This window comes from Cyanistes caeruleus, chromosome 1 (genome assembly GCF_971803275.1).
Source record: "Cyanistes caeruleus chromosome 1, bCyaCae1.hap1.1, whole genome shotgun sequence".
NCBI lineage: Eukaryota > Metazoa > Chordata > Aves > Passeriformes > Paridae > Cyanistes > Cyanistes caeruleus.
Genome location: NC_141701.1, coordinates 7,975,999 through 7,998,360, shown reverse-complemented (window position 1 = coordinate 7,998,360; position 22,362 = coordinate 7,975,999). Strand labels below are relative to the sequence as shown.

At 37.5% G+C, this 22,362-nt stretch overlaps 1 protein-coding gene across 7 annotated transcripts in view; it reads right to left on the bottom strand.

Annotated features, from left to right (window-relative positions):
- Positions 1-22,362, bottom strand: part of ZFAT (zinc finger and AT-hook domain containing) — a 73,766-nt gene that overhangs the window by 23,975 nt on the left and 27,429 nt on the right. For 5 of the 7 annotated variants that reach the window (XM_086878326.1, XM_023921555.2, XM_086878336.1 and 2 more), the window contains 7 exons: positions 19,179-19,329; positions 17,477-18,945; positions 16,068-16,300; positions 9,596-9,683; positions 5,668-5,817; positions 3,662-3,835; positions 427-515 (listed from right to left, as the gene is read on the bottom strand). In XM_086878326.1, coding sequence (XP_086734452.1) covers positions 427-515; positions 3,662-3,835; positions 5,668-5,817; positions 9,596-9,683; positions 16,068-16,300; positions 17,477-18,945; positions 19,179-19,329 — 2,354 coding nt within the window. Of the gene's footprint in view, positions 1-426; positions 516-3,661; positions 3,836-5,667; positions 5,818-5,975; positions 6,049-6,953; positions 7,058-9,595; positions 9,684-16,067; positions 16,301-17,476; positions 18,946-19,178; positions 19,330-22,362 lie in introns of all 7 variants that reach the window. The other 2 variants (XM_086878313.1, XM_023921552.2) reach the window with 1 other exon arrangement.

Sequence of the window (22,362 nt, the reverse complement as noted above, 5' to 3'; positions counted from 1 at the left end):
GTTTTAAAATTAATTCTCTTCAATTTTCTTCAAGTATGTGAACTCAGTTATAGTACAAGAGACTGGCAAATTTCAGGGAAAATGAACATGGGCAATGAACAGTGATATAAGGTATTTGCTTTCATACCTCCCTAGGACATTTTAAGGTACATATTGGATTCACTCAAGTACTGACAATCAAACCAAATAAAATTTGTTTCATATTGCAACATACAGATATTTTTGTAAAGTAAAACTACTAACTACAAATTGGTCATGAACAAAATAACCCTATCTTGAAAGTATGAAGTCAAAACTTCCAAAATATTAAAATGTTTATACACTGTTAATTGCCATCAAACAAGAAAATGTGCCAGTTTTAATACAGTTAGCTAAAGTTCTGTGTATTTACTAGTAAGTTTAAGTGTGCTTTATATGTTTTCTTACCTTGAAAGAGACGTGTTGTTCCATATGACGTAGGAGCTGTGGTTTCTGGGCAGCTGTATAGTCACACACTGTGCATTTAAACTGCTTTCCTGCAATGGGAATAGGAAATGGAATAATTTGTTCTATTTAAGTGCAGAAAACTACTGATTATACTTCCTCATAAAGATAAATTCAAAAATGCTAAGAATGAACAATGAACAATATGAGAAGTCTGGCACTTGCTCTGCAAAGTTTTGGTTAAATAGAGCTAAGAGCAGACTAAGGGAGGAAAAAAGGCTCAAGTGTAATCTTTAAGTTATAAGCATTAAATTCTCTGGATTCTCCTGGGATAGTCACTTGGGAAAGAAGAAAAGGAATTGTTACAATGCACCCTAAATGGAAGAAGGAAATCCATTATTTACAACTGCAGGCACAGCTATTTTGCTATTTGTAAAGCACACTTGGAAATCCTTAAAACACCAATGTTTGATCATGTTCACATGGGTTTAGTTATTTCTGTCCAAAGCACTGAATTGCTATGATTCAAATACATTTTCCCCTCATAGCAGTCTCTCTCACTAATCTATTTTTTCCCTTATGATTTAAATGAACACAATTTCCTTCCTTTTATTCACTGGGTTTCACACTCTTTCTCCTTATTTTGCCTCTAAGATTCTATCAGTCTGGCTACCTCCAGCCAAATTACAAGGTGCATTAAATACAGAAGGACTTCATTCCTGAATTAAATGTGCATGGCTAGCAAATTATATTTGACTGATGTGGAATAAAGATAGGCTAAAAACTACTCCAAAGGAAAAGAACCAAAAGGTAAAGTAGAAGTACAATAGATAATATTCTGTATTATCACAAAGAGATGGGGTTTCTTTAGATTCCAGATGCTGACGAAAAAGGTAAAAAGCATCTTTACTAACTGTGAAAGTTTCTATAAAACCTGGCTAAGAAGAACCTTCTGGGATCTAAATAAAATAATGAAAATCAGGCTTTCTGGCTTACTTCTAACCACAAACAGTAATGACCCTGGACTACAGAATTGCTTTCTACAATGTTACTCTTGAGACGTCTGACTTCTGGAAAAGAATAAATCAGACACAAAACTACTTTATATTCCACTACTTGAATTAGCATTGCAGGGTTCTGATATTTGAACAAAAATTGCTTGGATTCATAAGTCATGAAGACAAGACTCATAAACAGTGAAACAGCTTTCAAATTCATTTATTTGTGAAATGACTGAAGTACACTTAGATGTGTGCTGCTAGGAACTTTGGCAGTGCTGTCACTACAGGAAGGGACACTGGGCAAAGAGAAACTGTCACTCAGGAGGCTGAAAGTCCCCTGACAAACCACATTCCTGGTCACTAATGTCCTCTTCCTTTTTCACAAGTGTTTGAAATGCATGAAAAGTTTGTTGGGGTTGATTTAGTGAGGAAAATGACTTAAGACTCCACAGACAGTGAGATCCTACTTCCACGAGAGCCAGGTAAAACTCACCTTCCAAAGGTACTGGGAATTTCCTGGAACAGTTTTGGAAGTGTGAAAAGCAAGGCAAAGGAGCCTAAGTCTTGGATTTATTTGTACCAGTCAAAAATGGAGGTTCACCAAAAAGGAACACAGAGTCATGGAATGGTTTGGGTTGAAAGGGACCTTAAAGGTGATCTTGTTCCAACATCCATCACCCCTGTGAAGGGCTGGGACACCTTCCACTAGAAGTCACTGGAGTTATTCCAAAAGACAATGAGTTTGAAGCCAGATAAAGAAGGCTCCTGGTATTAACAATGCCTCTAGAGACAAGGTTTCAGCCTGACCTAGCAGTAACTTATAAAAGAACACAGTTCATCACAAGGACTTAAACATTTAAAGTTAACTTCAAACTTTTAAACCCAACCGAGACATGGCAAGATGCTGCTCAACTATAGTGCTACTCTTAACAAAACCAAATTTCAAAGCAGCCTCAGATGAATTGCTGTAATGACTTACAGACACACAGACTTGCTCAAGAAACCTAACACACAGGTGAAAAGAAATTCAACTTTCATTGCTGAATTTCACTATTTGATCATGCCAGATGGCGAAAACAAAACAGAAAGGTTTTGAAATGAAACCCCTTGAAGTGATATTTTTTATTATAGGGCCATAGAAAGAAACCTCATCATGCTTGAAATTTTCTTTTCATTCAAATACAACTTGCCTCTTTCTCCTAGCCAGGAAGCAGCTGAGGTTTGCATTTGGTAAGTAAAATGTTGATTCTTGCATATTAAGTTTAGATGCATGTGCCAGACCTGCTTGTTACTGATCAAGTTATTTCAAAATATTGGAAAGTACTTTCTGAATAACAAGCGATTTACTAACACACAAAATTTCTGCAATAACTTTGGTAATAAAACGATAACTTATAATCTTCCTGTCAGATGTAGCATAGTGATGTAAAAGGGATCGTCTCTTCCACTTGAACACACAGACATAAGCATTAAAAATATCTCTGACACAGAAACTTCAAATATATTCTAAAAATGTAACAGAACATTGTGTGCTTTCTCTGAAGATGCAATTTAAAAAAAAAAAAAAAAGAATGTAAATTAAAGGTCAATAAAAAGTGGAATGAGGTTTCACACAATTTCATGACTAACAAAGCTCAAGCCAGTAAGTCATAATGAAGGTCTGTACAACTTATCCTGCTAAATAATTTAATTCAATATAATAATCACAGAATAACAAAGCATTGTTGTGCTCTAAACTTTGATATAAAATGGGACACTTTTCTGGATATGCATCTTGCTTTTTTCACTTATCATAACAGAAATATTAAAATTGCAGGGCAAATGAGATGCTGCATGTGAGACAGAGTAGAGAGCAATTGCCCAGGTTTGCCACTGGCTGATGAGACACCAGGATCCTAATAATATTTTCACAGAATAAAACAGTAAGACTTAAACACAGAATTACTGGCATTTTCAAATTTCTATTGAGATAAACAATTTTCTGTAAGAACAAGGAAGGCATACAAAGCCAACACAAATTTCAGAGAAACGTAGTATTTCAGAGACAGCAGTCTGTCTTTCACAGAAATTAATTTTGCAAAGTTTTGAATTATTTCCCAAAGCTGTCTCCTGGGAATAAATAAAATCTGTAAATCACACTTGAGTGATTTCACTTAACTGAAAAGCATTTGTTAATAAGGCCTGTAGTACAGTCAATATTTATTGTCCTAAAATAGATTTAATAAACATACACTTACCATCAGCAGTATGAAGGAGTTTATGGCTCTTCAAAGTGCCTTTTGATTTGAACTTTTTCCCACACATATCACAAAGGTGGGTTTTCTCCGTGCTGTGACGATTCATGTGGGCTTTCAAGTTGCTCTTGCTGCGAGTGGCATACTCACAGAGGGAACATTTGAAGGGTTTGACACCTAAACATGAAAAAATATACCATGAAACAGCCAGACTGTGCCTTTCCATGAGAGGGTGGACACTTACTTGAAAGAAATCTCAGATCATGTAAGCAACATGGACTAAGAGAAACACTTCAAAATTTGTATCTCAACAAATAAGACATTTCATCTATAGCTTCTGTGTAAATGATACTGAGCTCATGACAGCATCACTTAACCTCTTAAGATAAAAGAGGAGTTCCTTCACAATTGAATATTGTCCTACTGAAGCCAGGTACTGAGTTTAGCCAGGAAAATGCTGATATTTGGGCCTTGCTATTCCCACCCTTCATTTAGAAGTAAAATCCAGACTGCCTACATTGATGCCAAGCTGGTGTACGTCTCCCTCTAGAAGTCTTCAGGTAACCACCACTCTCCATTTATTACAATCAACAGTGAAGAAACCTGTTACAAGGACTGCTTCATTAGGCAGTTAACATGAAAGCAGAAGTTAAATGTGCAAGCTGTATTTTATCGTTAATTAGTGTCAGATTTGCTAATGGTTCAGGCAGATACAAGCACTTGAAACTTCACTTCCCTCAAACTGTCCAAAGCACACAGAGATATCTCCAGTGCATCATCTAACAGAAGGTCTATAAGAACAAAGTAAATCCTTCAAAGAAAAGCTGAATAAATCTGAACTGGCAACAGTTCAACAGTTTCATGAGGGTCTGCGCATTTTACATTGATACTCATGACCTTCAAATTAGATTTACAAGCATGAGAAATTACAGTCTGCTTTAAGCACACTTGATTGCACACTTTGATTTGGGAAGAAATTTCTAATCACCTCTTTCTCCTGCTTGTTAGATGACATGGGCTCCCAATTCCAGCCAGAATAAAAGAACTCTGCCCACGGAATACACAAGGTTGTTTCTCTAGCCTTACCTAAACTCCTTAATGGAGGAAAGGCCACCAGAGAAGAGCCCTGCTCTGCTACACAGGCAGGAAAGCTCACAGAGCATTCAAACAAATATGCTGTATTGTACCTATATGGGAACAAACACTTTGGAAACAAGATACCAGTTTGAGAGCACCAAATCCCATTATCCCCTTTATGCAGAGGGATTGCTGAAGAACCTAAAATCACAGGCAATCTGTTCTATAGATTACTAAGGTGACTAAAGACCATGTAAGTTGTCTTCAACCTTTTATAAAAAAATATACAGACTGAGTAGACACAAAATTTTACTGCCTAAAGATTTTAAATTCAAGGCATTTTTAACCCACCTGTTGCCATATTACTGGAATTTCTCCCAAAAAAGTCTTAAATATGATGAGCATTATCTTAGGGGATTTTGATCACAGTCTGTGTCTGTGGAAGCTAGCTGCCATGCTCTGCAGGATTTAATCAAAACACCCACAGAATTTACATCAAAGCAACTGGATTTCAATTGGTTTACTAACAGATTTCCAGACCAAGGATTTTTGGACAAATGTAAAAGGACCAGCACAGACTCATAAGAAGATACAGAAAATTACTTGTTTTAAAATACTGAGCATGTATTTAATTCACTCCTCTTTACTCACATAGAATACTTTATAGATGTTTATGAATGAGTTTTGGAAAAAAAATTGCATCAGAATTTAATTAATTTTTATAAAACATTTAATCTGTCTGTTCATGTTCTGAGTGTGAAGTTCCATATGTGATCCAGAATCCATTAAACTAATTAATTAACCTCCAATGTAGCCTAAAGTCTTGCATTTGAGTATAGAAACAAACTTCAATCTTTTTTTTTCTATGTCAGCAAAGCTTCAGTGGAATATGAGACTCATTATATGCCAAAAGCTTAAAACCAGAGTTTTACCTTCATGAGCCCAAATATGACGCTGAAGGTCTGAACCATTCTTCATAAAATAAAAATCACAGTGGGGACATTTCACAGCTCGTTTTCCAATAAGTCCTTTCAGCTGAACTCTTCTGCCAAGAATCTCAGAAATAGTTGTCATTGAAACCTCTGAGAGAAATGGAAAAGATAGTAAGAACCAGAAGGATATGAGAGAATTTACTTTGTAATTAATCTTGAAGAGCTTGATCCTGATTCAGTTCAACTTTTAAAAAGCTGTATTTCCCTTATTCCTACTCAAAACTGACTTGAGCAAAGAGCACAAGGACCTGTTTTTCCTTTAGGCCTTCTAGGATGCTCTGTCCTTTCTCTCCTGATCTGTGAATTCACTGTCCTCACTGCCTGTTTGAAAAAAAAAAATAAAAGTTTAAATATTAAAAAAATTTGGTTGGGCCACTGGCACAAAAGATCATTTTATTACTATGACCCTTCCCCATAAGCTAAATTGGCACTTTTTTCTTCCAATATTTTCAAAAGTTTTATTCAAGATTTCACCCTACATTTCTAGATATCAAGGATCCTAAGACTATTCACTTCAGTCACAGCTACAATGGTCAGAATGCTGATAATCAGGAACTTTAAAGGAAAAGCCAGGCTCATGGAATAAATATGACTGTAAGGGACCTCTAAGGTCACCTTCTCCAAGCAGGGTCAACTTTACAGTTCCATTTTCAAAGTTACATCAAGTTGCTTGGGGTTATATTCAGTCCTGCTCTGAACACATCCATGGATGCAGATTCTATAGCCTCTCTTGGCGCATTCCAGTGTTTAACCATCTTTACACTCAGGACTGTTTTCCTAGTTCTAGTCAGAATCCCCTTGTTTCAACTGATATCCCTTCACTGTACAGCTCCAAGAAAAATCTCCCTCTGTCTTCTTTTTAATTAGATTGCCAAGACAGCAATTAAGATTCCTCTCCTGTCCTTTTCTTATTCAAGCTAGACACTCAATTCTGTGTATTTCCTTCATATGAGATAATGTTTTGGTTGTCACAGTGAAAAAGTTCAAAATAATGAAGTTTAAATTAAAGTGGCCCAGACACATAATGAAAACATTGCCAGATGCTTTTAAAAATAAATCAATTGCTCAATACACGTCAGATGAATGAAATGCTGTCTCTTGACTTAATGAAAGTACAACACTTCATGCAATCTAAACCTTAAGACATGAAAGCTGGTGACATATTATGCCACAAATCTTATAAATTTGAAAGTTCCTGACTAAACTTAGATTTTTACCAAATTCACCTTGTCTCCTGACGATCGGTCCCAGAATGGAATCACAAAAATCCTGCCTGAACTCACATGCACAGGGAAAATAACCTCAAAAGCAGACTGTAAAAGCCTGTGAACTGAGCAGAGATAAGTTCTAAGGTACCAAAAAAAGATAAATACAGCCAAAAGTCTGAACCCTCATCTGCCTTTCATGGCTTAGATGCTTCATTCATGACTGCAGGCTAGGATGTCTGCTCAGTGGGGAGCTATGGAAGCTGATGCCTCTCATGTCTCAGAACTATTAAGAAATATCATATTAAATCAGACAGTGGATGAAAGGTAGATAATTCTGGGAGCTGGGACCACAACCCAAGACTCCTCCTTCACTGCTGAGTAAAAAATCATTGGGCAATAAAGCCAAGCTCTCTTATCTCTTTGGTTTGAAATACTGCTCTACCAAAGTCTATGGAGATTTTTGTCTCACAGCCTTCATGGGACCAAAATTCAACTCCGCTGCAAATATAGAAAAGAAAGGAGTACTTTTTGATTTCATACTTTCTACTTGATGAAAGCAAAGAGACAAGGGAGTGGGGCATGCTGAATGATACTAAGAAAGGAAGGAGAGGGGGAGTTATACAAATTACATTTGAATGATAAATATGAAGGTGTTTCAGTTTAAATTAATTTTTGATATGTCATTTTAAAATTCAATTCCTGTTAACAGTACCTGTCTTTCCTTTCATCTTTATTCATTTTCATTTACATTTTTGAAAACAACTGCACTCATGCCACTGCAGTATTTAATAGCTTATACTGTCAGACCCCTCACATTTATTTGGTTTGTAATTAAGTATGGTGTACAACTAAAGGATTTCTTCCTGATTACAAGGAGAAAATTCACAGAAATAAAAAAAGGTTTGTGCATTAATTCTCCTCCATATATTAAAACAGGGTCATTGCATAACTATTGCATAGGCATGTCTTAGATGTAGTATTTCTTTAGTACCACAGAGATATATCTAATAAATCAGCTATTCTGCCTTTAAGCTCTATGTGCCTGTGATACATGAATGAAAAATGAAAACACGAAATAATAGTGCAGATTATCCTTTTAAATCTTACTTCTATTTTAAGAGTTCAAAAGACCCACTTGGATAAAAAAAAAAAAAAATATTTAGAAAGATTCAGATACCAAATTAATTGTTCAGGAGTGTTTAAATGCATGAGTTTAGTACTCCAAGGCTCCAGAGTTAACTGGTATTTCTGGACCTTGATGCAGCACGCAGTGATCAGTCAGCAGCCAGTGGGCCAGTGCAGGCACAGAACATCAGGTCCTGCCAGCTCACAGGTCCTGTTACTTAGGAAAGCCTCCTATGCTCCCTGCCTGAGGCAGCACGAGGGCTTTAAAGGCACAGTTCTTGAGATCCAATTTCTGTGCTTACTGGTGTTATACCTCCTGACTACAGTATAGCTCAGAAGCCTTTTCTCATCTCAATTTCCTGCATCAGACATGTCCTCTGACGTACGACAAGCCCTCCAACCACACTGCTCTGGAGTGGTCTGCAAATAAAGAGGTTTAGTAACTAAAGAGCTGAAGTGGGAGTTCAGGATGAAATTAAAGTGAAGGAAATTGTTTAAAACACGAGTCTAGCACTATCTAGTGGCAGTAGGAAGATAAAATACTGCTTCACCTATTATGCTGTACATCTGACAAGAAAGACAAGGAAAATTACATAATTTTAATTGGATTTTCTCCTCAGACTCAGTCTGAACATAACCAATGTTTTCCTTCTTTGTATCCAATTATGTCAGGTGATAAGGAGCACTGTAGATGAATTAATGAAAGTGTCACCTCTCCCTCCTCTGCAGTAGCAGCAGGGCTTTCTATCCAAAGTAAGACAGATCCTGAGAAGCAGGAAATTAGGGACACACCAGTGTGGCTCTGCTGAGTTCACATCAGCAAAGTTTAAATCAGACCCCACATCAGCATTTCAGGATCGAATTCCCAAGGTCTGAGAAAGGATTGTTTACTCAGGCACAGCACACTGACTCACCAAATTCATGGTACCTTGCACTTGCACCAATAAATCAGAGCACCAGAATGCAAGGTATAAACAGAGTTTGGAGCAGTTTGCTGGATCCTGGTCTGCCAGCTCCATTACTGCTGGCCATACCACATCCCTGCTGGTTCTAGTGGAGCCCTGCTGCAGCCTCCAGCTGGCCCTGGGGGTCCAGCCCAGCCCACGGGACCTGGGCACACACAGGGCCAGCTCTGCACTCACATCAGTCACCTCCAGACAATTCATGAGCCCTAAATGCATTCCTGTCAGCTCATGTAGGGCCAGCTTACATCTCCTGGGCTGCTACAGGATCCTAAACATACAGGCTGTCTGATCCTAAACTTCCCAGTGCTTAATTTGAATTCACCCTTTGCCAGATGAAGACAGACTTCTTAGCACAATTACCTGACACAGTCCACAACACACATGCTCAAACAGTAACATTTCTCACTCTAAATTCTAATCTGCAAAACCAACACAATTTTTACTCTAAACCAGTTGAATTAGAAATAGACTGTTCTCTTTCTTAGGAATTTAATCACATTTCACTGCTCATTCTAAACCCTCATCCATTATTACAACACACTGAGAAATCTTCCTTGATTTTTTTCTTACCAGGGTGATTTGTCTTGATGTGAGATTTTATAAGTCGATCTTCAGAAAATGACTTCTCACACACAGGACAGGAATAACTCTTTTTATCCTTAAGTGAGAAAGAGAGAGATTGCATTTTCAGTCTACTGGTATAATCACTACAGTCATTATTCAGTAATACATGGTTCTTAACAAAGTTATAATTCAAGGTTCGGTTTTTAAGGAAAAAATGAATGTATTTATAGTGAAATAAGTGAAGGAGAAATATTAAAAGACTCTAAGCACATCATTAATCCTCATGAGTACAGGGCTCCAAGTTACAGCAGACAAGAATATGCACAATAAATGTAAGAATTATCTTCTGACTGACTCTGTAGAAAATCAGGAGTCAAAAGATCAAGTCACATAACAGAAGAAAATGTATTTGATGTAAGCAGTAATATTTAGGGTTTCTATCTTATTTTTTTTCATAAGTCTGCCCTTCTGAAACTTAAGGATGAGATCTTACCCTTCTGAAGAAAACCACCACTATGTGGATTTATAAAATGGCATGAAATGGAGCAGCTGAGTTAACAATGACAGATGCCATTACTTATTCAGTGTCTACATTCCTAACTACTTTATAAATATTCAGTATTTTATGTATTACTGATAAAGCCTTATTCTACTATTTTGATTTAAAGACTTACAGACTACTGTGGATTTTCTCAGTGTTACTGATGTTATAAGAGATTTAAAACTATCAATCAAGTTCAACTGGAGACTTTTGATATAATTTCTTCCTACATGCAATTTTAGTCTAATTGTAATTTTCATTTTTTACAAATGCATCTAACTCCATGTAAAAATGTAGGAATTTTCTCCGTTACACTTCAAATTAAAACTTGACAGTGATAATATAAACTGGGGAGATTGATCTTTCCAGAAATACCTGCTGGCACTGGATGCTCAATCAAATGAATGGGTCATAGTCACCTCTGCACTGAGTGGATTAATTTGTGAGTGGATTATCATAACCACAGATGGAGGGAGTCTAGTTAGTCCTGACAGCTGAACAGGTGCCCAGGTGACACATTACTGGTTGGAGAAGTGCAGGTACCCCCCTACCAGAGATCCCTAAAAAGGTGAGCTGAAGCCACAGAACAGACACTTCACTACTTATCTCAGGATGACAGAAATACTTCCTGAAAAGTATGGATGGAAGATTACTGATCAAAATGAGACAGAACCCTGTGTTATGAGTGAGAAATGTGGAGATCACAGGAGGATAAGGGTCCTGGACTCTACCAGTTTCTGACCTTTGACCAAAGAGCATCTCTGAATAGCGAGAAGGGCTGTATAAGGAGGTCATTATTGTCCAGATCTGCAGTTGTACAGCTGAAAATGGACACCTCTTTTAAAAGAAAAGCCAAAGTCAATGGGTTTTCATGGCAGACAGATTTTAGAATATGATGCAGCATTTTCAGTCAGCCTCATGTACCTCTGAGAAACAAATCACTGTGTTTCTCAAAACAAAACCTACAAGTTAAAACCAGCAGTAGCCCTAGAATACCTGGGCTGAAATAGCAATAAATACTCCCACAGCTGTAGGATATGGAGCTCTCACTGCCATTAATATGGCAGTGGCACAAGGAGAATTCTGCCTGAGCTGACAGCCATTTGCTCCTGTGAGAAAACCTGCACCAGGGACTGGGGATGGCAGCTACACAAGGATTACCACCCTGAGGGCAGTACCTTGCTGTGATGCAGTTTGGGCCATCATAATTTTAAGCCCTAAAAATCTTAAGAGAAAAAAAGAAACATCAGAGAATACTAGCTGAGTTTTGGAAGAGATTCAAGGAACCTACAAAGCTGACAAAACCTTGAAAAAGAGCTGTTAAGTTGTGGAATTAGGGTCTCTCAATTGATAAAACCGAAATCTGCTACTGATGATTTTAGATTTTTTGTGAACATATTACTCCAATAAAGATTGGCAGATCAATCATAACAAAACTCCATAGAAATGTTTGCACCTTTTCCAAGGAGCTGTATGATCACATTCACAATTTGGCACATATAAGAGAACAGCACAATATCATTTGGGGCTCTTGAGCTGAAACTTGTTGACAGATCTTGGTCTATTCCTCAAACTTGCTACATAGCTGATTTCAAAATATGCAATAAATAAAGGAAAAAAATAGTATACTTTTAATGTACAGTTGGGTGTATCTGGTCTTTAATACTCACTGAATTAAGGATTTCTCAGTATGACCAGAACACTAAGACAAATGTTAAATAATAAAAAAAATTTCAACACTCCACTACTCAAACACTACTTCAACTGAAGGGCTGTTAACTATGACAACTTTACATTCTTACTAATGTTCTTGAGAAAGGCAAGGCTATAAGCCTAAGTCTTAAGAGGAAAAAATCAAAATAATCAGAAAATGAATCAAGAGCTATAGAGCAACATGAATGGATGGGTGCTAAGAACATCTTGCCACAAGACGCTGGTAACAAAATTCCTCAACAATGAAATAATCCCAACAGCTTTTTTCAAGCTGCTCAAAAGTTATCTACACCAAGTTCTGCAGAAGTGATCTTCAAAAGAATTATCTTTTGTAGTGTAACAGAATGTGAGTATGAGCACTGAGTCCATTCAAAGTGTGTCTGTCAAGCTCCAGTTTCTCACCAAGAGCACCCAGCTGAAGCCAAACCTCTCCTTGCTGGGTACCCAGGCCAGTGGCAGAGTATTGGAGCTTATGTTGTCAGCTTGGAATGCTTAAGTGTTCTTCTGTTGCTGCCCTGAGACCTTGTGTGAATGCTTCAGTGTAATCCCATCACTCTCAAAAGAGTCTTTAAAAATCCCCTGGTGCAAATGAAGCCATTGAGCACAACACAGAGCCCCAGAGAAGGTTCCCTGCACCACAGCTCCAGCTCTTCAGGGGCCCTGGCCACAGGTGATGAGAGAAGCCCTTTGAAGGCTGAGGTTGCATTAATACCTGAACCACATTTTTAGCCTGCAAGTTTTCCCTGGTAAGAAAAAAGTTATTTTTCCTATGCCTTATTGGAATACCTGCCTTCTGAATGCCTTTGAATGTTTTTTTGAAGGACAGGAACAGAAGCAAAACACGGAGAGAGCTAGATCTACCTTTGTTGGAGACCAGCAGCAAAGTCTAATCAGCTATTTAAATTTCAAAGTCAATCACTTCCTGATATTTGCTCAACACTCCTATTAACCAATTTGAGAAAATATAATAAACGTAAAATAATTCCTAAATAAAAGTAGGTTTTTCACTGAAAGTGTTGTTTACATTCCATAAAAGAGGTACATAATTTAGGTACATAAATATTTTTAAACCTAATGAAAATAAATTAGTCTAATGCTATCACAAATTTTCTTATGTTGTTTTGTTATTAAATAAGGCCACTTACATAATAATTACAATGCATTTATCTTTATATAAAAGAATTAAAATTGTGCTAAGAAAGCATTAGCTATACTGCATTATCCATTTATAGTGCTCTGAAGAGAATTTTATTTCTCTGAGGCATGTGTTCCAAGATAATTCAAGGGGTAGGTATACAATTATACAGCCACAAAAAGAAAAATTAAAACCCTCTACTAAACATTGGCACTCACAGAACATTTGCAGAAAAACTTCCCACAACTCAATTAACACAACATTTGACTGCATAATTTTGTAGAGGAATAAAGGGCCAAAGCCTGCTACCACATCTATTCAGATCAACAGAAATTTAATTTCTAACACCCATGGGATTAGAATTGGACCCCTGAGTTACACTTCTGAGGAGTGAAGACTCCAGAAATCTTCACCACAGTTGTCATGATGCTCAAATTAAAATTTTCCTGGAAGATTCCTGCATTAAACTGATGTCCCATTAAAATGTAACTCAGCTGAAAGGATGTGATGTACACCTAGGAGACAGCTGTGCACATGTGTGTGAAGGAGGCTACAGGAAAACACAGGTGTTTAAACAGACTTTTCTGAACTCTGACAAGAAACAGAACTCAGCTCACAAAATGACAAGCACCTGCATACAGTACTTAAGCATTTTTCGTGAAATAACTATTAATATAAACAAATGCTAAGCTGACATTAATTATGGAATTGAGGACTAAGAGCAAAAGCTGTTTTCCAACAGAGTGCCTGATCATTAGATCAGAGATGTTTTTGTTAATTACTTCCCTTTGCAGTACCTTGCATCTCACCTGCACAGCAGCACTGCTCCAGAAGTAACACAGCCAGAGCAGTGACCATGTGAAAATTTGCTCTTCTCAGGAAGGGCAAATAAGCAATCACAGCTTGAGCATCTCACATCCTACCAACAGCTACGCTATTACATGAAAGGTCAGCAGCATAATGGAATTTATAAGCATCCTTCCAAAGACAGGAATAATTTACATCCCAAAATGTGCAAGAAGGCAGATGTAGGCACCTAATAACGAATGGTGGTCCTGGGTCTGAACTGAAGTTTTATAGAGGTGCTAATGTTGCAGTATCAATTACATACACAGACATAAAATATTTCCAGAGTCAAACCTCTCTGTGATGTTTATCTGCACAACACAGTGAGTATGGCAAAAGCCACAGGGGATTGTAAACAAACTCTGGTACCTAAATCAGCATTGTTTAATTCCACATCCTGCCCTTTAATGCTACCATGAGCTCATTCATAATATAAATTGTACTAAAGCAATTTGAAACTGCCCAGCCCTTTCCTAGGTCCCATGACATAGGTCATGTCACGATTTGAACTTTGGAAGAGCTGAATAAATGCCAATAAACATCAAAAATATACAACAAAAGCCCTAGGAGCAAAAGATGAGTACTGAAAATCAGAGAATATATATAAAGTTTTGGTTTTGAATCAAGCCACACCTCAATTCCCAGGCTTCAAAAGTAAAAATCTTCCCTGTAACAACAATGTGTAGCAGATACAGAAGGCAAGAGGCAGCACATCCACACTCCCCATCATCATCTGCCAGGGAACAACCAATCCCAGATTCAGTGCAAGACTTGAGTGCTGCAGAGAGAGTAGGGTGGGTGGCTATACAGTGATATATACAAGGATGAAGGGAAAGCTGCTTCTCAATACCCATCATTCATCTTCTACAAATAATGCAGGGATCCAGCTGAAATGCAGCCAGCAAGGAGGTGATGAAGGATATGCATCCACACAAGGAACTGAACTGAGATTTCATTATCTTCTGTCTCCAGAAAAGTTTTAATTTTAATATTTATTAATAATTGATTTTTCAAATTAAAATTAAAGTACATTTACACATTTAACTGTGAACAGATATATATCTGAAGAAGTGGTCCTTTTCAGTGAGATATGCATAGAGTAAATACACTAAGCACTGGGCACAAAGACCAATATAAGAATTGCCAAATTCAGTTACTAAGTAAATTCTAATACATGAATTTTTCAATCCATTTAAATAAATATATTTAACAGTAAGCATCAGTAAGCATGCTTCTGAAAGATCTTGCTGTCACAATGGTTTTAATTATAAAATCCATTTTCTCAGTTCTGTTTAGAATTATGAAAATTATCTTCCTGGTGGGAGCTGTTGGACATCCATCACACTTGAAAAACAGGTACTTACAGAAGGATACAGGAGAGGCAACTGTAGACTTTTTTCTTAAGTGTTCTTAGACCACAATTACACAGATTTTTGCTATCAGATGGGCATTTTAAACACAATTAATTCAAAAACACCCAAAAAGAATGTCTATTATGTGAATTTTCTGTACCTTTCACAACAAATTTAGATTCCATTTCAAATATTTACAGAAGGGGAGGACACAAGGGGGGGGGAAATTTTTCTTTTTGTGTCATCTCTTCTATTTGGTTTTAAAGTTCTCCAGAAGTAACTGTTTATGCAGAGTAGGAGGTGAAGTGTTGTTCTGCTCAAATACCTTCAAAGTATCAGCTGTTAGAAATACTGACCAATAGCCTTCCAGTACCTGGTTTTAGCACTCTGAGCTGGAGAGCTTTCTGAACAAGACAGGAACCTTTAAAATGGATCTCTGTCTTTGCCAACACAACAGAAAATGCTAGACGTTCAACTGCAGCTAGATGGAACTAACATGAAAAAAAATCCTTTTCAACAACTTAAACATCTTTTGTCTGTAGTAATTAAAAACATATTTTCATTTCACTCAAGTAATTTATATATGAAGGGAATTCAGATTCATAGAATGAAGTAATGCAACAATAGTATCAACTTTATTCTACTTGCTTAAATGCCAAAGGATTTGAAAATACTGGGAAAACCAAAGGAAAAATAGATACAAACACACTTTCCTAGAAACAGCTCTGAGAAGATCCAAATATCCAGCTGCTCTAGGTCAGGTATTCCAAGAAGTGTGCAGAGAACACACAGGTAAGAATCCTGAGCTACATCTTAAGGTATTAACACAGAATCACAAACACTGAAGAGGACAAGGAATTCAGTCAAAACCACGTTTGGTTTGCTACTCACCAGATCTGTGTGAACCTTAAGGTGTGCCTGGAGCTTGTATTTATCTGGAGTGGAGTAGTCACAATGTTCTGTGGGACATTTCAGCAAAATATTGCTGTGTTTCTGAATGACGTGGCGCTTAAGGCAGTTCTTGGTGATGGAAGAATAATTGCACTGGGAGCAGTAATATAAATGTTCTCGAGTGTGTGTACGGACGTGCATGTCATAGTGCACCTGGTACCAAAACAACTTGCCTGAAAATTAAATCAAACATGAAGAAAGTAATTCCTAAACAATTGTTAGTGAAAATTAAAAAAAAAATAACCAATTTTCTTTCAGGACAAACCACACTGTTTGAATCCCGTCTCTTTTCTCTTTAATGAAAACTTGTCTAAAGACTCTTTGCTACTGAAAATATATTTACAAATCCACCTTTGCCAAAAAAGATCATGTTAGATGTCCTGAAACAGCCTAACAAGAGAAACTTTAATACATATCAGTGATCTTTCTCCTAAAGAAAAAGTTCTTTATATCTCTTCCCTTATACGAAGAATCTGAATGCAACTGGACACTTAAAGAGAATGTCGAAATATTTTTTGTTACTTTCTTTCATGTTACTGCTTCTTAAAAGCCTTTTTGGCACAACAGCACCAAAAAGCTCAGAGCAATTCATCCAAAGTACAATGTCATGGTGTTTAGAAATTTGTTTTTTCAGACTTTGATTCCCTTCCCTTTTCAAAAATAAAAACTACAAAATATATCCCAAATTGCTTCCTTTCCAGTAACATAAACACAATTATTTTTAGTTAGAATAAATGGGAAAGGTGTGTTATTCTCACTTCCATAAATTAAAAAACCCAAGCTAATTACAATCAGGATAGTCTTGATCTGATACCATGTAATTAAAATTTTCATCTCAAAGAACCTGGTTCAAAACAAGACACAAAATTATGCCAGTATGTATGTTTCTATTGTACAGAATGTATATTACTATACATCCTCCCACACTATATGAAAAAACCCTGAATTTTTTAGTAAGCTGATAATGAAGCTCAAGCATTATAGCATGGACTGAACTAATGCTGATCACATGCCTGAATCTGCTGTGCTTGGCCCCAGTCAAAGTTCTGACTTGGGGAGACCCGTGTTGACAGAAATAATTGAATTCTATCAAATTTCACCTCAACAGAAAATTGAGCCTTGCAAGGTACTGCTTTGCCATATTCCACTGGTGGGTTTTTTTGAGGACATTTGACTCATTTCATATTATTTGTACAGCAAAAAGTAAATCCCACTGGACCCCAGAATCCATACTGAACTACAAAATTAATGCTGCTGCAAAGATACACAAATATATACACTGTAAACCAGAGGAGCAGAAAAAAGCGTAAGATTTAAAAAAACCCAAACATAATTCCACTGCTCCTTACCACAATATTCACATTCCAAGTCTCCATAAACCTTCCTTATCCTGTCACGTAATTCAGTGTTCATTTGTCTCTTCTGCAAGCTGTCCAAGATCTGCATGAAGGCGACGGATCCATTCCCCCCGTTGGCTGTAGCTGTGTTAGAAGGGGCTGCCTGGGGGCTGGTGGCTGCACCAGCCTCTGCTGCTGCTGAAGGGCCTGTGGTTTCTGCCAAACTTTGAATGGGAGGATTATCTGTTTCTGATTCACCAGGAGGAACAGACTGGATTCTCTCTTCAAGGACTGGAAGGTTCTCAGTCATTGCGTTGTTCTGACTCACATTTAAACTTTTGTCTTCGGATAGTAAAAGATGAATTTCTTCACCCTGCTTGTTTACAGAACTGCACTGATTAACTTCCTCTTCATTTGGGGGTGTACCTTTTAACTCAGGGCCAGCAGTACCATTTTTCAGCAGGAAGCAATCTGATGCTACACAGGGCTGCACATCTGGGACTGCCACATCTGTTGTTGTCTGACACAGCGTCTCTGCTACATTCTTCACCAGAGGATTTTCCAATTCTAAGGAAAGGACTGCATCAATTTTTACATCACCATTATGGTGACCATCATGGTTAACATCTGCAGCTGCTGATTCACCTTTACCAGCAGATGGCTGTGGAGTGTTAACAGCATCAGTACTCGAGACAGTCGATTCACCTGCAGTTTGTGTCTGCTGGTCACCAAGGGCTTCTGGCTGGATGTCACCTCCTGGCTCAAGCAGGCAGAAGCTTTGGTTGATAGAACTGTTAAAAACAGAGTCCTCCTGCAGATCTGCGTGCACATCTTTGATGTGAGCACGGAGCCTCACAGAACTGACAAACTTCTTCAGGCACACAGAACACACGTATACAAAAGGGTGCTTTCGAACGTGAAGCTCAAGGGCTTGGTATTTAGTGGCTCCATGACCACAGAGCTCACAAGCAAAGGGTCTCTCGTCACCATGAACAAGCATGTGACGGTCCCGGTCCAGTTCATTTTTGAATTTGCGCTCACAAATATGGCAGTCATAGAGAAGTTGTCTTTTGCCCTCTCGTGTCATCAAGCGAAGCTCATCAAAAACATCTTTCACCTTTTTATCTTGAAGGTCATGAGTTTCCTTCATATGCTTGATCAAGTTTTTAACATCTGAGTATTTCTTTTTGCAGAAACGACAGTGCTGCTTAATTTTCTTATGAACCCTTTCGATATGGACTTTGAGATGGCCTTTGCTGAGACAAGTGAAGGTACAATAATCACAGCTGAACTTCTCCCCGGTGTGCTTCCGCAGGTGAACGTTCAGGTTGGCTTTGATGGCACTGGCATAACTGCAGTAAGAACATTTGTAAGGTTTCTCATTTGTATGAATCCTCAGATGTGCTTGGAGGGAGTGTTTAAATTTGAACACCTTGTTACAGTATTCACATGTGAAAATCTTCAGCTGAGTTGGACCCAACCTAAGAAAACCCAAACAAACAGTTATATTTACAGTAGTGAACCTTGGTAACATAATGCTTAGTTTTTAAAAAAATGTATTCTCCAAAGGCACTTTAAATTATACAACTTATTCATAATTAATTTTCAGCTGTTCCTTTATTTAAAGATCTCAGAAAAATGTTTCATGAAAATGGATGGGGAAGCACTTCTTTCATACTCTGCATGAACACAAATATAAGTACTTCAAAATTACCTGCTTGTTTTCATTGCCTGTTCATATGGGGTTTGCTGAATGGCATATTCTTGATATCCTTTTCGTTGTGATGGGTCTTGGACTGCTGTATCTGGAGTTGTGGGTTCACTTTCATGAGGAGAAGCCTCAAGAGGAACAATTTTTCTGGCTCCTAAAGGTAGAATGAGAAAAATGCTCATTAAAAAATTCATACTAGACATGTGCATTGTCTATAAAATAAAAGTGTAAATTAAACAGTAAACTCTGTAATCATTAGTTTCACTGTTTTAGTTTCTGTTGTTAATGATAGATACACTTCCAGAAGCCATCAGTACTTGCACCACAGCTCTGCTTAAGTAACTTGCCAGGACTGATAGTTCAGAGGGTTATTCATGGTAATTGAAGCCTGCTACATGGAGATCCTACATCCAAATATTTCCACCTTTAAAAGATTGTGAATCTTCTAAATAAAATTTGGATTTTTCTGTTTCTGCTTCATACAACATCCTTTGAAAAATTATGCCAAGCTGTTTAACCAGTTCCACAAATATGTTTGGAACAGCCTTCTCAGGGCAGTGGTCACAGCTCAAAGCCTGAGAGAGCTCAAAAAGTGTTTGGACAATGCTCTAAGGCACGATTCTTGAGGCTGTCCTGTCCTGGGCCAGGGGTTGGACTCAATCTTTGTGGAGCCTTTCCAATTCAGGATATTCTGATTCTATGTTCCACATACACTTCTCAATCTCCACTGCACACAGGAGAGGCTCCACTGAATGCTTTAAGCCCAGATTCCTGAAGATATTATTTATAAAATATAAGCAGTATTAACATAAAGTCTCTGAAGCCACAGTGGGATTTACCCAAAAACAGGCGTGAAAGACTTAGTGACATTACATGAAGGAAAGAAGTGCTATAGACAACAAGGAGAAAAACAAAGTGATTTTAAGTGGAAAATTGAGATATTTTGAGAAGAGGCTGTTTGGGAGTACGTAAAGCTATTGAAGCTTTTCCTATCAGACTGGACATCAGCCAACCCTGTAACTAAACGGAGCAACTAAACTGTAATAGCTCTGTTGCTCACTAAACTGGTTGCATCTAAAATCAGCTTTTTTTGACTACTGATTTTTAATAATGCTTTCAGTTCTGTACTAAAGATTCTGTAGGTTCAACAGAACTGTTCTTCCAAGTTTTCACCCTTAAATATTTCCTGAACATTACAACTTATATTATTCCTGCTCCTCCCTCTCCCACAAATGCCAGGCTGTCCACAGGACTGCATGTCCCAAATTGTACTGTGGTAGCCCAGTGAGATGGAACCTTGTCATTACAGCACAGGAGCCACGGTTTAGTCTGTGGGTTCTGTACAAAGGTAACAGAATAGACATTAGACACCAGAAAAGTGTTCTGATACTTCCATACTTAAAATAGAAGCAAATTCTATATTTAGAGTGACTCAGTTAAAATAAAATAGGTCTTAAACTGCTTTATATGCATGATTGCCTCTTCCAGGCCTCCCATTTCCTGACTGTGAGACAAAGATCCTCATTAAATGCTCCACACTAACTCTCCTCTGTGCCCTTCTGCATTTCAGGACGTTTGAGAATTTCCTAAAAGGACTGCTGAACTGTTTAACAGACTTTTGTACTACCACCATAAAAATTTAATCACCTAAACTGGGTGAACTAAATATATACTCACTAGATAAATACTAACTCACCAGTATTTTTGCATACTTTGAGTGGGCAGAACGCTCCAAGGTTATCTTCATGTTACTGCCTCTAAATTACCTATGCAGTTCACAGAGAGACAAATGTCTTTAAAAACTTGAAGAGGGAGATTCAGATTTTCAGACATGCTGATGAAGTACCTGCTCACAAAAGGCAATCACATCCCCTAGTGGGAGGTTGCTACTTCCCACCATTAGAAGATAGGGAAGCATTAAGAATCATTAGATGTCTCCATCCACTTGGGATGCTGAGGGTGCCAACAGACCAGCAGCCACAGCAATCACTGCAACATCACAAATTAATGACTACAGCATATGCCCAGAAAGTGAGAAAATTGGTTTCAAGGCTCTACCCAGCCTTGTTCCCACATGTCCCAAATTCCAAAAGAATGACCTCAATATTCAGGCTAGGGAAATAGCTAAGAACAAGGCAAAAACATACAAGGTCTTATTTTTCATTAAAAACATCATATGCCAATAAAGAAGATAAAGGTTTTCCTGCCTCCCTAGGCAATCATTTCAAGAAGCCAAAGCATATAAATATCAGGGGGGGGAAAAAAATAAGTTTACTGTATGGATCATTTCTTTCAGAAAAATCCTTCCTCCAGCACTATCATATCTCTATTTTAAAGGCAGAATTGACTTTAGTTTACTAGACTTTATTTATGCCTCCTACTTTCCTCTTTTCAGTCAATATCACCTAAGTAAATCTGCCTTCAGAAGAATAAGATTTGAGTTCCTCATGACATTCTGACAGCAGCTTCTACAGATAAGCATTACCCAGTGAACCTCATCTCTGGCTCAAACTCAGAGATGGCCTCCAGTCTCTTACAGTCTGTCCCTTAGAAAAGCAGCCTGTCCTTCACTACAGAGTTCCCAGTAATTATCAACAGTCTAAAAGGTAATAGAATTATTAGGAATGAATCAGAAATAAACCAGGAAAGAACATCCACCTAATTCTATTAATTCAACTAAATTCTGCAAACGTCCTAAAGCTTCAAGTATGGATCACAGAAAAGGATAAAGAAGAACCAGAAAACAGTAAAAAGACAAAATCAGAAGTGTTTTGTTTGGGAAAGGGATACAGAATTCAGAGACCTCCAGCTTGGAAAAGAGGTAACTGAAAGTGAAATATCAGAAAAAACTCTGTAATTAGCAATATTGCAGAAAAAAAAAGTGTGAATAATCATTATCTCACAACCCACAAAAAACAGTTCAATGTAGACTAAAAACAAAATAAAGGAATATGCACTTTCACCCCACATGTAATAAAGGTATGGAACAATTACTGTATAATGTCACAGAGACTGAAAATATAAATGCATGCAAGATGGGATTTAGACAAATTAATTTATATGTATTAAATACGATAATCCAGATTCAGCTCAACAACTGTTAGAATCCATGAGATTTTACACAAAAAGTGTCTTTTTTCTTTCCTATAGAGGTACTGAAAGCTGCCTTTAGACCAACATTTTTTGT